This window comes from Gavia stellata, chromosome 2 (assembly GCF_030936135.1).
Source record: "Gavia stellata isolate bGavSte3 chromosome 2, bGavSte3.hap2, whole genome shotgun sequence".
Lineage (NCBI taxonomy): Eukaryota > Metazoa > Chordata > Aves > Gaviiformes > Gaviidae > Gavia > Gavia stellata.
In genome coordinates, this window is record NC_082595.1 from 68,552,684 (window position 1) to 68,571,514 (window position 18,831).

The 18,831-nt window shown below is 38.9% G+C and overlaps 1 protein-coding gene across 8 annotated transcripts in view; it reads right to left on the reverse strand.

Annotated features, from left to right (window-relative positions):
* The window catches only part of KLHL32 (kelch like family member 32), a 100,112-nt gene that overhangs the window by 67,385 nt on the left and 13,896 nt on the right, over positions 1-18,831 (reverse strand). For 6 of the 8 annotated variants that reach the window (XM_059829989.1, XM_059830023.1, XM_059830010.1 and 3 more), the window contains exon 3: positions 5,038-5,145. The exons of the other annotated variants lie outside the window; for them this stretch is intronic. In XM_059829989.1, the coding sequence (XP_059685972.1) occupies positions 5,038-5,145 (108 nt within the window). The remainder of the gene's footprint in view (positions 1-5,037; positions 5,146-18,831) is intronic. 8 annotated transcript variants of the gene reach the window in all.

Below are 18,831 nucleotides of genomic sequence, written 5' to 3' on the forward strand. Positions count from 1 at the left end.
ACTAGAAAGGATTAACAGAATAAGAGGTCCTAAGATATTGAGAGCTGTCTCTCCCCGGTCTTAACAGAAAATAGCAGATGAAATACTGCTTGATCACTAGAAAAACTGTCACCATCAAAAGAGGGGGGGCTTTGATGAGGGAAGAAAGCCAAGATTCTATAAAGGAATCAAAGCAATTATTAGGAGAAATAGTTGTACTTACAAATATTTATTTCTACTATTTTTTTACTATCTCAGAAAACCTTTCATTCTCTTATGTTTTTCGCTAAAGAAATAACTCAACTGAAGTATTTGACCAAAAAAGAGAAAAAACAATTTCACAAAGGTACTGTAAGATAATACTTTAACTAACCATAGGTTTGTCTGCATGAATTTGAAAAAAATCACCAGATGGTGCTCCTATCAGTTTATTAAACTCATTGGGAAAAATGATAATAGGTGTTACAGGATGACAGTTTTTAAACTAACTGAATACAAGGTAATGTTAGTAAATAAAGGCAGTAATTAAATAGGACTCACACTGATAATGCATTAAAATAATATTGAGAGCAACCCAAGCACATGAAAAAACAATATATCTGAAAATACCACGAAGTTCTAGATTTGTAACTAGAATAATATACCGATATCGCCTTTATTAAAGACTGCTGCTAAGTTAGCATTTTGTGAGCAAAAGAAAATCTGTTAAATATGCTAAGAAAGAGAAAAAGTTTAAAGCCTATTTTGAATCACTATAAATGCAACTTCCTATATGACTTTCAAGAAAGGAAACATTTCAACATTCTTTCTATACGCAGGGTGTAAGACTGTGTTAATCTTGGACTAAGAAGATACCACAGGGTGACTTACCCCAAAATCTGTTTTTGGAGAAAAACCTGAACATAAAACACCTCTTATACTAGGGCTGCCTCACTGATTCTTTCTTTTCAGGTTTGGTAATTTAGAATAATTTTATAACTTCAAGAAGACAACTTAATTTCTATTAATACAGAAACAAAATATTATGGTTTAGAAAAAGAAAGAGACACCAGCCAGTTACAAAAACAGGACTTAATCAGGAGAACTTGGTATTAAGCCCTATTAAAGCTGCTGGTTTGCTACGTGGTCTTTTGAAAGTTACTTTCTCCCAAAATAAATTCCTGTTTATGATGCAACAAAGTAAGGACATCAACTACTTGCTTTTGTAATGTGTTTTGAGGTCCTCAAACAAAAATTTACCTAAATGCAAAGTATTTCTATTACCATAGACTAAAGACATATGATAAAACGTAACTACAAAGAAGAAGGAAAGTCAGCAAAGCGTTTCAGTATACATAGGACTCCAACTGTGTATTTGTATTTTTGTTGAATTAGGATCACAATCATCTACTGCAAATTAAACCCAGGGTTCCTGCACAATTCTTGAAACTATACTGCAGTGCCTGTCAGCTGATTCAAATGATGGTATCACTTAGATTTTGTATATGTATACGAGATCAACATAGATGATGTAGTTTGCTGGACCTAAATTTGAGGAGGAATGTAAGAGCCTCATTTAAAATGAGGAACCTCAGAATTTCAGTTCAAACCACTTATTCAGTCCCATGGCACTTATAAGAGCCTGTTTTGGGCACTGAAACTTTTCAAATGCCCAAAGGTTTTCTTTTGATCAAAAGCACCTTTTCTCGTAATGATGAGTGACCCAACTACACTGGCCTATTTAGGGGTTATCCTATTCCAAATAAGATTATGACTCTTGGTAACAGAATAGTTAAAAACAACAAAAAAGTCAAAAAGAGCAGGCAACAGTGCCCATGACTCTCTAAACCAGTGGTTAAGACTCACTTAGAAGGAATTGTGAGCTCCAAACCCTGCACCAAGAACTGTTTCTCTATATTAGTATCTTAAAATATAGAGTTCCTGTATTAATTGTACTTCATCCACCTCCCTTCCAATGCACATCTGACACTTGCAAAATGCCCCTGTAAGGAGGAAGTGTGAGTAATCTAGTCACTGAGACTCTGGTCTGGCCTTATTGCTCACAGCTGTGAAGAGAGAATGACTTTAAAGCCCTTTTATGAAGAAAGAATACATAAACCACAACAGGAAGAGAGTCAACTACAACAGGAAGGAAGTTGTATCTCTGAATTCTGAATATGGGGAGTACATGGTAAAATGCCGAAGGCCAAGAGGGAAGGTATTTAAGACATTTTTTTCCCAAAAATTTCATTATTAGAGGATTACTAAGAGCCTACATGCATAGAAAAAAACCAAATTCTGCTGCTGTTCCTTTGTTAGTTTTTATTTATTTCTATACCAACACTTCTTTCTTTATGATGGTTAGGGACCATAGCAATGGATTAACTCAGTTGGAATTATGATATTATTTATATTTGAGTTTTACTACAATCTTTTCTTCTGTTGAACAATCAGTTTTCCATTAAACGCAAAATATTTCCAGCAGTAATTATGATAAGGCACTGTCTGCCTAAGTAGACAGGAAGATAAAGTTCGTATTTTAAGTCTGCAGGCATATTTCAAATTAAAAAGAAAAAAAAAAGATGCAAAGATGACGGAGTTTCATTTCAGATTGCAATGTCATGCTAAAAATTGAATTCTTAGTTTTGATAACATTCAAGAACTGCAGGCACCAAATATTGCCATCATGCAGTATCAAATATTTCCACCAGATGTCTCCAATATATTATTTGATACAGAAAGTTACATCTGAGTTACTACACTTCAAATGAATGCAAGTTTAGCAAAATATTAAAGAAATAAAGAGAAGAAAGCTGAAACTAAATATTTGTCTGTTTAGACATGGACACCTTGGGACTATCCCTAAATTGCTGTCAGTTCTACAGTGTTACCTAAAGAAACAGCAATTTTTTGGACTGACATTTTGGCCAAACTTGTTAGGGAAAAAAAAAAAGTTCATGGCTTTCACTTTTAAGAGGCACATCAGATCATGTCTTCATACCTACATTTTCAGAGCGATACAAGGTTGTAATTGGCATGAATGAGTTTTGGGTTACTAAGAAATCTTTTGTTTGGTTCTTTTTAAAATCAGAAAGAGTTCACAGACCCAAACTAAAGATGACTCTGTTTTCAGAACTCTCTCTGGTGTAAGCATGCAGTAATCCAGTTATTTATTAATAGCCTTTGTAGATTACTCCCACTCACTACCTTGAAACCAGATTCTGTCAGCCTGAGTCAGTACATAAGCAATGCTCAATACATACAAACGCAGTGCCAGAAGAGAACTTCAAGGACAAAAGGGAAAATTCTACACTGCTAATTGTCAGACCTGCATATCACCGAGTTATGCTTCAAAGGCATCTTTATAAGAGAACTCCTAGAGAATCCTCCTCATCTCTCTGTGCTTCGAAGTGGCACTTGGTGTATCTGATAGACATGACAGAGTGCAAATTTTGCCCTATAATCACTTATATATATGAGCAACTGTACATATATGCGCACCTATAGTTAACTCAAGAAGCCCACTCATGTATTCAAAGTAGATTATACCTGGAAATGAAAGACTCAAAAGTCTCCAAAGGACCAAGGAGAGAAGGCACATATTATTTACTAAGGAGCCGAGGATACTATCCTGGAAGCAAGGTGGGTTGGACTGTTGGCTTACAAAAACCACAAATCCATCCTTTCAGGGTTCTCAACATATTTTACAGAGGTTTATTAGACTTTAAATTTCTCTGAAAGATAGGGGAGTGTACCTCTATTCACAGAAGACAGGATGGGTCAGATGAGGTACATTACAACCCGTTTTCTCAACATTGGCTTTGGAAAGTATCTTTTGGATACTTCTATTTAGCAACAAGAGTTCTATTTTCAGAATAATCAACCTATAGTCTAAAATTACTTTAAGATGATACAGGTGCTCCACAGCACAGGAAACATTTGATTTTGTATATCAAAACTTTCAACTGAAAGAACGAAAAGCATACTGATGACAAGCCATGTACTGAAATCTTCAGCCAATTCAGTAATGTAGCATGGCATCTCTGTCTCTTATTTATATGAAAGAAATCTTTGAATAAGTTATGTTTTCCATAATAGCAGAACACAGAAATTTCAACTGCTAATCTCTAAGGCCAATGCTAAAGTATAACTGTTGTGTGGGCTGGTGACAAAAATAGCTCCTTTAAAACAGGTAAAAAAAAGAATTTCTTTCCTTATTTCTATTTAATTCCCTTTGAAAAAATTAATGCCATATACTCAACCCACATTATGGAAACAGATGCCTTAAATTTGTACAACCCAGCAACTCTTCCAGAATAATGTAATATGGATTTAAGCTTTCCTTTTCAAAATTAACTACTAAGCAAATATACATCAATAAATTCAATAGTTCTACCAATATTTCCAGAAATAATTTGGTTATCTATAATTTTAGAGTCCAAAGCAAAAATAAGATGTTAAGAAGTTCTGAGCTCACCACCCATGAACTCTGAACTGAGATGGGGTCATATAGCAACACTGCCCAAGCATGCAGTATACAGATATGGCAGAATTTTTTTTTCTGATACATAACCTGTTACCATAACAAGTGCTACAATAAGGATGTAGAGTACCTATAACCATTTACAAAGATGCTTGGACTGCATCTGTCCAGAGAGTAAGAGACTACTTTTCCCCTCAATTATATAATTCATCAAACACAGCAGAGTTTATAAATATGTATTATTAGGAAAACACCTAGGGTATTTTTCCTTTCTTTACATTTATTTAGCATGCAAAATCAACTCACATTAAGTTCTTATGAATAGCCAGGCCACCATAAAAGGGGCATACAAATCCTACATGGTTCACTACCTGGTAACAATGCACATAAACAGTGTTCTTAATAGACAATTCCTCTACAGAGGAAAAAAAAAAAAAAACCCCAGTATATCCAAAGTAAGATACGTTAAATCAAAAGACCTTGTATAGGGCAGTGCACAAGAAAAATAATTTCTAGTACCTTTGTAAAGGTCATCTTCAGTTTTTATTGCAGTTTGCTTTCTTTTTTGTCTCTTAATTTGAAGAACTGTACAGTACCTGTCCAGTATATGCAAAATCCAGGGCTTGTTTTAAACCAAGGCTTGTGACACCATGCAAATTCACCTCATCAGCTTCGCTTTCAACCATGCAGAGACTGAACATTGCCTACGGAAAGAAAAAATGTCATTTACCATTAAAAACAACCCCCAATGAAAGTCCAGGAAGAAGAGGAATGATTTTTCCACCTTCACTAACCTTTGATTTTCCTTGGATAAGAATTCTAAACAGCAACAGACTTGCGAGTTAGAATGAAATCTATTATCAAGTTTTCAATACTAACCCCATAGCAATCAATCTTGCAACTAAGTCCTTTTATCAATAACAAAATACAAAAACTTATTCTGGAAAAACTGAAACAAATTGCTTTCATCCATGTATATGTACTTCCTAATTAAGTAATTCAGGTGCAATCAATGGAAACAGTCAGACAGTAAGGTATCATTCAATAGAAAAAGATAAAGAACTGGACTCTGGGAAAAAAATTCTACACAAGCACCACTAGAAATAATACTTATGTATAGTATCATTATATACAGGAAGGAACAATAAGCCATACACAGTTACTTGTATGAGAAGGGGCTGTTAACACACCATCTTTTATAAACAATCCTTTCCAAATAAGCACGTCAGACTGGAATTTGAACAGTATAATACTCAAGTCATTGAACGAGGAGCAAGGATGGAGATGCAGTCACCTAAATTTACAACCTCCCCTTACTTGTTATTGCCCCAGTTTCTCAGATCACAAAACCTAACATGAAGTTTGGCAAGATGCTATGGAATTTCCCTGAAAATAACATTGAGGAGCGCAACTGTCCTTTTCATCCAGTCCTACTTTTCAGATCATCAGTCTTCAGTGCCTCCCTGGACTGAAGCAACCCTACTCAGACTTTGAATCCTTGGAGGAATCTTTTTCTTCCCACCCCTGTTAAACTTAGACTCCTGTCTTTGCCCCTCACTCTTCCCTCCCTGCTGTAGTATCCCTACTTACCACTCCTTCCCTCAGCTTAATCAGTCCCATTCTCCTGTCCAATACTTTTCCAGAAAAGCAACCTTGATCTTTGCCACTCCTACACACTTTTTAACTATACTACTCACAGTCTTTAGACAGTAAACTGCAAACAAATAAACTGAGCAGTTCTACCATCTGTCATTGCTAAAGAGAGTCTAAACTTATCCCCAGTAGGTTTTGTGCCCAACTGTTAATGCCTCTACGGAAGCTACCAAACTTCACCTTGGTGAACTTCAGTAAAGGAGCACTTCTTATGAATATACCCTCTGCTACTTCTGTCTCTACTCTGTCTGACACCTGCAGAAGCTGAGGCAGTCAACAAGAACGCTTGTTTTCATATGTGCAACCTGTCCACCAAGCAATGCTGAGTTTAAAGGAAAAAATAAGCCCTACCCCCTCTAACAGTTTAGCAGATAGCATTCACCTAGACCCAGGGGCCTTCTTTCAAGAACTGAGCATTTCCTGCAAATAAGTAATTGCTTCTGAAAGAAGAAATTAAAACACCACAATTTGACATTAATCTGTTGCCTGGAAATCATCCAGTATAAGCAAGAGAGTGTAAGAGTGTAAGAGATAAGATGCTTATGACATGCTCACTCCTTGTATTTTTGCAATTTCTATTTCAATAAAGTGATATCAGAGCTTCTTCCAAACTGGCAACAGAAAATAACCATCAAAAAGTTTAAAAGGTTTATCAAATAAATGTAGTAAGACACAGTCATGAAATATACCTAGATAGAAAAAAAAATTTCAAACAAGTTCAGACACTTTTCTAACTCCATTAAAACTGTAATCAGAGTTAGACATTTCATTGTCACTTAAATGTATCAAATAAGCTCTCATAACCATTGTGAGGCTTCAGGGCTTGCCAGGAGCTGCAAGGTACCCATCAGTCACCTGCTCCTTGTAAAAGCAGACCTGCAGTTTGTGTCTGGAAGAGACAAGCGTCTCTTCTCAGAAATTCACCATTAAATAAACTTTTTGAATAATATTCCCTTCCCCACATCAATTCCTGAATAAAGTCTCAAAGCAACACCTGTCTACACAGCTCTTACAGGGCTAGATTTGCACATGTTCTGTACGCTCGGTTCTGTCACAGAGTACCTGCCGAAAGGCTGGACATGCTCAGTGATACAAGATCCTACATGCTCTGCATTCTCCAACTGTGCTACAGCAACTATCTGTACACTACCTACCTGTACACAGGAACCATCAAAAAACAGTGTGGCTACTAAAAAAGTTTCTATTCTGATCAAGAGCTGGATGTCCCATACAATGGGTTAAGCTTACAGAAACAAAGAAACACTTAAATGAATCTCATCTGTAGACCATGAATCACTTCTATAAAGAACTAGGAGAGTTTTTCTTTGTAGACTTACTAAATTTATCTTTAGGAGACTATTCTATTGTATTACAGAGGGTCCAACATGGTCCTTACACAGGATTTATTACTACACCTACCTTAGTAAACTCAGCAGGATCAGGCCGCTCAGTCACTGTAATCATCCACAGTGTTTAATGAACACAGCCTCCAGCACAGCTTTGACCCCCTGCCAACTAGGACTCTCCTGGGCACTGCTCAGACTATGGTTCAGGGGATAACTCAAGCCGTGGCTGTTCCAAATAGACAGCATGGATAAAACCAACCTGTTTGCAGAGGGGAGAAGGTTTAGCCATATGGACACAAGCCATGCTGTGCCAGTTGCTTTTAGGGCCAAAAAACAAGCTCTTATGCATCTTATTTACTACTATAGGCATAGTCTAACAGCGCAATGGGCTATCAGAACTGTAGCTGCCAGCAAGCCACAGGCTTTGCATGCCATCTGCTATATGGAGTTCATTTTCTCTCATACTATCCTCTAGGTATTCTGTGGAAGTTTCTGATACTGAGCATGAACTCCATTTGTTTTTCAGGGGACAAAGCCAAAGAATTCACGTGGCTCAGAGGCTGGTGCCGTCGGAGGAATTTTGGTTTTTTTGACCATGGGGCGGTCTACATGGCACTGGGCCTGCTGGCTGCAGACGGAGTTCAACTATCGTCAAGGGGAAAAAGGATTGTCACTCGTGAGTTGGCGAGCCTCATCGAGAGGGCTTTAAACTAGATTTGAAGGGGGAAGGGGATGAAACAAGGCTGCCTAGAGATGAGCCTAGGGCTGGCATGCCGATGTTGGCGGCGAAATCGATAGCCCAGCTCAAGTGCATCTACTCCAATGCATGCAGCATGGGCAGCAAACAGGAAGAGCTGGAAGCTGTTGTGCAGTGGGACAGCTATGACGTAGTCGCCATCACAGAAACATGGTGGGACGACTCGCATGACTGGAGTGCTGTGACGGATGGCTGTAAGCTCTTCAGGAGGGATAGGCAAGGAAGGAGAGGCGGTGGGGTGGCTCTGTATGTTAGGGAGTGTTCTGACTGTATAGAGCTCAACGATTGTGATGACAAGGTTGAATGCTTACAAATAAGGATGAGGGGGAAGGCTAACAAGGCGGATATCCTGCTGGGGGTCTGGTCTGATACAGACCACCCAACCAGGATGAAGAAACCGATGAAGCATTCTACAAGCGACTGGCAGAAGTCTCACAGTCGCAAGCCCTTGTTCTTGTGGGGGACTTCAACTTACTGGACGTCTGCTGGGAACATAACACAGCAGAGAGGAAACAGTCCTGGAGGTTCCTGGAGTGTGTGGAAGATAACTTCCTGACACAGCTGGTAAGGGAGCCTACCAGGGGAGGTGCCCCGCTTGACCTGCTGTTTACAAACAGAGAGGGTCTGGTGGGAGAAGTGAAGGTCAGAGGCCGTCTTGGGCTTAGTGACCATGAAATGATAGAGTTCTCAATTCTTGGCCAAATAAGGAGGAGGGTCAGCAAAACCACTACCATGGACTTCCAGAGGGCAGACTTCAGCCTGTTCAGGACACTGGTTGAGAGGGTCCCTTGGGAGATGGTCCTGAAGGGCAAAGGGGTCCAGGAAGGCTGGACCTTCTTCAAGAAGGAAATCTTAAAGGCGCAGGAGCAGGCAGTCCCCATGTGCTGTAAGAAGAGCCGTCGGGGAAGACGACCACCCTGGCTCAACAAGGAGCTTTTGCTGGGACTCAGGGGAAAAAAAAGAAGAGTTTATCACCTTTGGAAGAAGGGGCAGGCAAGTGAAGAAGAATACAAGGACCTCGTTAGGTCATGCAGAGAGAAAATTAGAAAGGCAAAAGCCCAGCTAGAGCTCAATCTGGCCACGGTCGTGAGGGATAACAAAAAATGCTTCTATAAATACATTAACAACAAAAAGCGAGCCAAGGAGAATCTCCATCCTTTACGGGATGCGGGAGGGAACATCGTCGCCAAGGATGAGGAACAGGCTGAGGTACTTAATGCCTTCTTTGCCTCAGTCTTTAACAGCCACACCAGGTATCCTCAGGGTATTCAGCTCCCTGAGCTGGAAGACAGGAATGGAGAGCAAAATAAACTCCCCATGACCCAGGAGGAAGCAGTTAACAACCTGCTATGCCACCTGGACACTCACAAGTCTATGGGGCCTGATGGTATCCACCCAAGGGTGCTGAGGGAGCTGGTGGAGGAGCTTGCCAAGCCGCTCTCCATCATTTATCAACAGCCCTGGTTAACAGGGGAGGTCCCGTACGACTGGAGGATTGCCAACATGACGCCCATCTACAAGAAGGGTCGGAAGGAGGATCTGGGGAACTACAGGCCTGTCAGCCTGACCTCAGTGCCAGGGAAGATTGTGAAGATGTTCATCTTGAGGGCGCTTACAGGGCACATGCAGGAAAACCAAGGGATCAGGCCCAGCCAGCACGGGTTCATGAAAGGCAGGTCCTGCTTGACCAACCTGATCTCCTTCTATGACCAGGTGACCCGCCTAGTGGATGAGGGAAAGGCTGTGGATGTTGTCTACCTGGACTTCAGTAAAGCCTTTGACACCGTCTCCCACAGTATTCTCCTGGAGAAGCTGGCGAATCGTGTCTCAGACAGGTGCACTCTTCGCTGGGTTAAAAACTGGCTGGACGGCCAAGCCCAGAGAGTTGTGGTGAATGGAGCCAAATCCAGTTGGTGGTTGGCCAGAAGCGGAGTCCCCCAGGGCTCAGTATTGGGGCCTGTCTTGTTTAATATCTTTATCGATGATCTGGATGAGGGGATCGAGTGCTCCCTCAGCAAGTTTGCAGACGACACTGAGTTGGGTGGGAGTGTTGATCTGCTCGAGGGTTGGAAGGCTCTGCAGAGGGATCTGGACAGGCTGGATCGATGGGCCCAGGCCAACTGAATGAGGTTCAATAAGGCCAAGTGCCAGGTCCTGCACTTGGGTCACAACAACCCCATGCAATGCTACAGGCTTGGGGATGAGTGGCTGGAAAGCTGCCCTGCAGAAAAGGACCTGGGGGTGTTGATTGACAGCCGGCTGAATATGAGCCAGCAGTGTGCCCAGGTGGCCAAGAAGGCCAACAGCATCCTGGCCTGTATCAGAAACAGTGTGGCCAGAAGGAGTAGGGAGGTGATCGTGTCCCTGTACTTGGCGCGGGTGAGGCCGCACCTCGGAATACTGTGTTCAGTTTTGGGCCCCTCACTCCAAGAAGGACATGGAGGTGCTGGAGTGTGTCCAGAGAAGGGCGACGAAGCTGGTGAGGGGTCTGGAGCACAAGTCTTATGAGGAGTCGCTGAGGGAACTGGGGTTGTTTAACCTGGAGAAGAGGAGGCTGAGGGGAGACCTTATCGCTCTCTACAACTACCTGAAAGGGGGTTGCAGAGAGGTGGGCGATGGCCTCTTCTCCCAAGTGACAAGTGACAGAACGAGACGAAATGGCCTCAAGTTGCTCCAGGCGAGGTTCAGACTAGATATTAGGAAAAATTTCTTTACTGAAAGAGTGGTGAGACACTGGAATAAGCTGCCCGGGGAAGTGGTGGAGTCACCCTCACTGGAGGTGTTCAAGGAACATGTGGACGAGGCATTGTGGGACACGGTTTAGTGTGCATGGTGGTGTTGGTTGATGGTTGGACTTGATGATCTTACAGGTCTTTTCCAACCTTAGTGATTCGGTGATTCTGTGAAAGATAAGGTCTGCAACAGTCCTCAGACAGTTCACATTCAGCTGAACTGGATTAGCCTCCAGGAAAGCAGTCTCCCACACAGACAAACCTAGTACTGCTCAGTGATCCATATTGCCTTCACCAGCAGGCAAATTTCCTTCTCAGCCCGATAATTTAAAGGTTTAATCCAGCATGAAAAAAGTCTGTTCAATCATAGGCAGAAATTGAGCTCACACTCAGTCTTTAGTTTGCACTGCTGTACTTGCATATTCCAATTTTAACTGTAAAAACTTATGGATCATTAAATTCTGGCTTGAGACTTCACCAATACCTGGAGAATAAGTTACAGTTGGCCTGTCAAACTCCGATTTCAGATGCATCTCTGAAAACGCTCTGAGGTTTTGAGCTTAAATAGGTCCATCAGTCATGCATTTAATGCAAGGCTAGTAGCCTACTTTATTTTCCCTGGCGTACATTAGAAACAAGACAATAAGATAAATATCTCAGGTGGATGTACAAGTGACAGACAAGAAAAACAATGAAATATAAAATATTTGGACAAGTGCACAATTCAAAGTCAAACTTACCAGAAAAGTTACCAAATTTGGCTAAGCATGAAATGTTAATTATTTTTAGTTATTCAGTTCCTTCAACAATGCTAATATTTCATACTTTATTTTAAAATTACTTCAGCTTGGACAAAATAAAAATCTTTTGAAAATGACTCAAGACCTTCATGAAAGTGGGCATTACAAGTTGCCAATGTGTTAAATAAAGATCCCTTTTATAATAAAACCCACTGGTGAGAGGACCCATCTTTTCTTCTAGTTCCTTCAAATATTCAGGTCTTGTTCTGCCATCCAGTCAGTGAATGAGCCAACGCTGTGAGTAATAAAAGTGATTGTTTAAATTCTGCTGGTCAAGATTTTAGTTAAGGAAACCAATTCCCCAAAAGAAAAGTAAACACAATCCACTTGCCATTCTGTGACAACTGTTCCAAAATTCAGGGATCAACATCTTGTCACAAATGGACATATTCCATTTGTGGAATTCCACATGAGCTCACACTTCTTTGAGAAGCTACAAAGTAGGATGGCCTCACGTTTTGGGGCAGGCAGACACTTTATTAGCTGTAAAAAGAGGAGGAAGGGAGGAATCAACCCTCCATTCTTCTTCTAATCTTGGCCTGAAACAGAAACAGAGCTAGAAAACTATTCCCAAAGGAAAAAGAAAAGTAGTACACAGTCCTTGGATAAAAATAATTAAACTATAAAACAACTCTCAGACTCTTGAAAAGCTGACTTCAAAGTAATGTGGCAAGTTGGCAGGTGTTTAATACACTGCACACTTGCATGCAGTTTCACTACTTTGCCCTCAGCAGCCAAAGGCACCTCTGTAAAATGGTTTATTCTGCAAACAGAGAACACAAAAGACAACAAGAGCTCAAAAGTGAATGGCACAGAACAACAGGGCAACTAGGCTCAGATGTGATCAGATCTGATGTAACAGGGCAGAATAGCCTGAGTAAAAGATGCTTAGCACAGTCATTCGGTTTAACTTCCCATGCTCAGCTTTTGCTGCTGCTTAGCTTTCAAAAGCAAAATGCAAGATGGGTGTAAAACACCATCAAATCAGAATAATGTATTACTGTTAAAATAAGTATAAATGAGACAAAAAATGTCTAGATACATTGATTTTTTCACTCATGCAGGACTACAGCAACATGTACAGACTCCTTCACAACAAACAACTTTAAGAACAGACACCAGAGTCACAGAAACACAAGATGATATTCAAAATCCCCAAAATACAAATTGCTCACTGTCACAATGGTGAGGTACAAAATTGCTCCTTGCCTTTGAGTCATTTTCTTACTTACTCAGATGATCCATATCCATGAGAGTAATGAGCTTGTCCTCATTTGTACACATCAATCTTACAGCTGTGTCAGACATAGCAAGCAGTAAATCATCATAAAACTTAACCAAGTTGTATGGTATTTTACACAAGTAAACTCCTTCACTGAATTCAATGCAACTTAGTGGCCTTTTAAAGGCAAGAAACAGAATCATAAAATATATGCAGCCTCAGGAGACAGGCAAATTAATATAAAAAGAACAAATGGTTATTAATGGCTGTTAAAAAAAATACAGTGACCAAAATTACAAGTAACTTACTGCTATGACCTGAGGAAACAAACTGGAATTCTTATTATTGAGCTTTTATAAGCTTTCTGCTGTGAGTTAAAAAAAAAAAAATAAAAATGATTGAACACTGAGGTAACCACTGGATTCTAATTTAAATCTGCATAAAACCTGTTTAACATTTAAGAGATGTTTAAAGGAAATTAATAAAGTCATTAAATGAGCAATAATATGATACATTGGGTAAATACTGCATAGAAGGAAAATTGGTAAAATACCTGGAAACTTGAGAGAAAAGGAGAGGAAATTGTCATTGGGGCCTGTAATAATGGTATCTGAAGTTAGGTAGCTGTATAACAAAAGTAAGTGAAAGTGTTTTCTGGGTAATCAATAGGTAGAAATAGGCATGTTTAGACACCTATTTACAGAAATTAATGGGATGAAATATCTTTTCTACCCTGTAGCTGTAGAGGAAGCCTAAACACTTAGCTTAGCCTAGGTGCCTGATATAGATGAAAACTTTAATCCTAAGAGTAATGGGTTCAGTGAACTGAACTGAAGAATGAAAGCTCAAGAGATAACAGTGAATCGTGCCCTTTTAGCATATTAATTTTAGGAGAACAGAAGAACTTCTGAAGATGTGTATTTCTGGAATGAAAGCTACAAACAATGATAGCAATAATAAACTGAGAAACTTTTGCATCTGCAAGTTTGCTTCCTGTGACAGATTTCTGTATATAAGAACCAGAGTTCTCTTTCACTTCTCTGAATTCACGTAAAGTCACTTCTGGTTTAAAAGCCTTAGTGAATGGGTCTTTAAAAAAAAAAAAAGATACAGATCGCCAATTATGAGAGGCTGAATCCACACAAAATGCCTTTTGTTTGCCTATCTTGACCATCTTATGCTCATCCCTTACTTCAACTACATCAGCCCCTAGCTGACTTTTCTGATATGTTCCAAATGGGAGATGAGCAAATGACCATTTAAATCACTGCCTTCAAGAAATACCCTGGCTCTTCTAAGAATAAAGTACACGGTTCCAGTGCATAGCAATTACCCCTAAAATATCTCAAAGTTCCCTCAGCAAGAATGCAAGAGACATTCATCGTTATCCATTTTCCTTTGATTCAACTCTAAATGCAACTTTCAAAATAAATCTAAGCTTTCAAAAACCAGAAAATAAGCCAAGCTTACTACAGCAGTCTACAGTAACCCAAAGAGCAACATTTCCAAATTTGCTCTGTTCTCTCAAGCATTGTTTTGATAACTACCAGCAGCACTAGTTCCAAGTCCACTACAATACAAAATGAACATTTGGACCTCCCCACCAATCCATAGCTCTGAACTACAGAAATTCTTGTTTGACTGGAGACTTAGCAGTGCATAGCAAGCACAATAATAAAGTCCTGGGATATTTTAGAATCACCTCCATTAAAAGCTGCTTTCACATGATGTTCATAGCATTTCAGCAAGGCCAAGCTTGTTTTGCACAACACAATGCAAATATCTCAACTCAGTCCGTCTCCCACTTGCTTACCCTATCACCTTTCATCCTTGACTCTAACTGGCAGTTGAAAGCTTTTGCAACTGATGTACAAGAGCCTGCCTGCCTTTACCTTCAGCTGTTGCTCTTGTGTGCCTGTCCAGAAAACTGACACATTCTCTACTGTAAAGTGCATAAGCATTTACTGCACTTCCTCACAATCACCACCAGATAGGGAGAGTGGAAAGTTGGCAGAGTGAACTAGCATTCTTGTAATTCCTTTCATTGCCCCACGCTCAAAAAGATGAATACCCAGGAAGTCAAGATGAACTAACAGCAAGTTAGGCTCAATGCACATGAGCTTTGTCATCTCTAAGTCAGTACAGAACTCTGCGTTAAAAACTCATTCCTACTTTTCTTACTACTTATCAACTATATTGTAAGCACTCTAGTCAAATGTTATGGGAAAAAAAATTTACCAGTCTTACTACAAATTAAACCTTAAGTATGCCATCCCACCCAGCCTCTTATTACTGAGGCTGAGCTCTATATGAAAAAACTAAAATGCACCAGACAACTTGTTTTGTAGTCACATTAACTATTTAACTAACTTTTTTCCACCCAATTCAGAAACATGTCTGAAGAAAACAAGAAACTTAGTATATACTTACAGATGAAAAAACCCACAATTTTGAAAGTGAGTGAACATCTGTTCTGTCTATCTAGCAAACTAATTGGTAAAGAACTGGTCAATGTAATTGCCAAGGTTTTCCTTAGCTATTTATCTTCTTGCATTGAATTTTTAAGGTATATAACACTACCTAGCATTGTTTTACTCTTTTAGAAGAGCAGAATTGTCATCTTAGATTTCTGCCTCCACAATTCCACAATGATATTGCTTGAGGTTTTTTTTATTTTAAAATGGATAGGCATCTTCATTAAGTGCTGTGTTTTATTCAAATTCACTTCCCACGGTATATGCACTTACTTCTGTATTCACCTATTTCACATCTTTTCCTTTACAGAAAATTGATTGTGCTTCTCATCTCATGCATCAGAAAAGCTATGAAGAAAGTAAACTAACATTTCAGAAATCTTGGATCAATTTCCTACACTGCTCAGGGAACTCAGTTATGATGTGATACCACAAGATTTTTTTTTATCGCGTCTGTAATTTTAAGCCTGTGGGAAATCTTACTGGCTTCAATGGAACAGCTCAGTCTTTCTGATTTGGGACCGAAGCCTATCTGTATATAGGTCACCCAAACTTGCAAGTATCCAGTCCAGAGACTATATTATCTATTTGGACTATAAACTCTTCCAGGCCAAAACATTCTCCTTTGCAGTTTGTACTAAAAATAGCACCTCACTGTTCGTGTAACAGTAATATTAAATAAATAAATCATTATCTATTTAATCCCCTTTGTTGTACTATTCCTGAATTAACCTTTAGGTGTTCTTAACGTCCATGTTCTAATCCTTTATTACATAAGCAATATTATTTCTTCTTTGATGTGTTCACCTATCACTACAACAACAAAAAATATTCAGAATGTATTAACAGGAATCAAAACACTATTTTGATAGATGACAACGTCCACATCAAATATCATCTATGTTCTAGATATGTAACATATACTTATCCAAATAACCAATATGTGAATGTTTCCTTACTGCATGTAAAAATGTGGCTTGTTCTTTTCATAACTAGCATGTTATACTTTGCTTTGTTTTCCTTCCAATTCAAGCCTGTTTATCCTAAATCAATCAATCATTAGCCATGTCCTCTAGAGCCTCTCGCACTCTGAAAAACATATCCATCAATACCAACTGCATGAAATATGATTACGAGGCTCATTATATGATTCTTCTGAAAAAGTTCTATATGAATTCCCAGTGAAAATGTCACATAATGTCAATCACTGATAACTGAGTCTGCAGTAATTCATCTACTCCATGAAATCTACCTAAATAAAATTTTTAAACATTTGCCATACAACTAAAATGAATCCTGTAAAATGAAAAGGTCAGCTATCATTCATAGTTTAAGTGAATATATAGTTAAAGAAATGAGAAGACAAAAGAAAAACTGAGCAGCAAAATATACAATTTTATGCATAGTACTGAAGTCTCATACATTACTGTTAGCAAGGCAAATTCCACTGAAACTTTGGTGTTTCACTTAGCACATCACAGTGTCAGACAGTCATACATGATCACACAGCCCCTAAGCGCTTACCAAATCAATGATACATGCAATGCACTTGTTGCACTGCACTGTTAATACAAAAAGATATTTCTAAAGAGACTAAGAAAGGGGTAAGTGATGAAAATTGAAGTAAAGAGCTACCCTACTGTTTAGAGGGCCTAAGGATGTGATATTTTTTCCTGTTTGTATAGTGCACATTTTTTTGGGAGTAACCCTGCAAGAACGAAGTTATTTTCTTGGTTGTAACAAGCACAGGGTCTTCACTCCCAGTCAAAATAAAACCCAGTATAAATGTTTGTTGCTAACAAGCTACATTCCTGGCTGAACCTGCATCAAACCTAATTCATGTTTTGATAGTCAGAGTTTCATAGTCAATGTAATGTGTCTTCCCCAAATTTCTGCTTAGATGCACAAACATAATTTAAGACACCAGGACAAAGCACAGATTGTAGCATACTACTCCTAATGAGTTGCTGCATCATCACTAAAAAGACCTATATTCAAAAGTAGTCTAAGTTATACTGTAGAAACAAAATAATTCTACAATTTTCATGTGCAACTCCATATCAGAATAAAAAAAAAAATTAACAGTGAACTACCACAGATAGAGTAAGCTCATTAGTTCCAATATTTCAAATACAAGAGTTGTCATAGGTGGTCTTGAATACCAAAATTATTGTTTTCATTGTGGCAGAAAACAAGAAAAGCTAATTGTGATGACAGAAATCTGCAGTAATGTACAGTCTGCCCTAACAACAGTCAGTCTTAAGCAGGCCTGCCTTTTAGAATATAAAGGGAGCAGCATAACTAAAATCAGATTTTTTTTCCAGCATCTCCAGTCAAGCACAGAAAAGTATGAGTCACGTTTGCAAATTTTGGCTCAAATTGGTTTAATGCTTCCCAGTGAATGCATAAGCCTATTGTTCATGTCCTTTGATGATTTTAGCAAGTGATGTGAAAAGCAAGCCCAAAATAAAAATTGGGCTAAAAGTCAGTTAGCTCTTGAACTAGCACTTTAACTACCACAATACATTTCATTCAGGGAAGCAAAGCTTCTTGTGATTTCTTTTTACAGGAAAAACCATGATCAAAACCTTGACATCTTTAAGGGTCTTATTTTTAAAAGCATACTTCATACAGTAGTATCAAGACAAGTTTCCCACTTCAGTGCATATGGGCCGTAACTGAATAGCTGTACAGCAAGTCTTAATCTAACAGAACTGGAGTAACATAATCTTAGTTGTTATTATTATAATTAGCTTCTTAAGAAGCTATTTATAACATGACGTAAATGTCATTAGACACTGACATCCATATGTTCCAACCAATAGTAAATTAAGATAATTATCTTCTATTCTGCAGTGTAACTGCGAAAGCATACTTGTTATGCAAGAAGCCTAATGTTGAAATTTGAAATGGTTCATTCTATAAAGGCTTGTACTAGACACCTTTCATGTCTGGCTCATTTTATTAGGGTTTGAACTAGACACCCTTCACATCTTTTAAAACAATCCTATTTTCCATTATGATTATAAATCCTGCTTTCCATTAAGATTATAGCATAATTTTGCTAAAGAAGTACCCTTAATTCCCACTAACATATTTATTAAATAAGGCCAAAGAATAAAACCGGCTCACTGACCATTTTCCTTTGGTTTTCCACATCCTTTTACTGATAAAACCTACAAAAGTAATTAAACACTAACAATTTGCTAAATAAAAAGAAGAATGACCTGACTAACCAAGCTTGTGTTAATATTGCAGTCATTTGTCACAGTAGCTTTCATCATCAGCTGAGCTCTGCCCTCCATCAGCTACCTCCCCTGGAACAAATGCCTCTATAAAATCACCTCTTCATATTATTAGCAGTAGTCTACATTTGACTGTGCTCATTCATCCTTCGGCTTTTCCT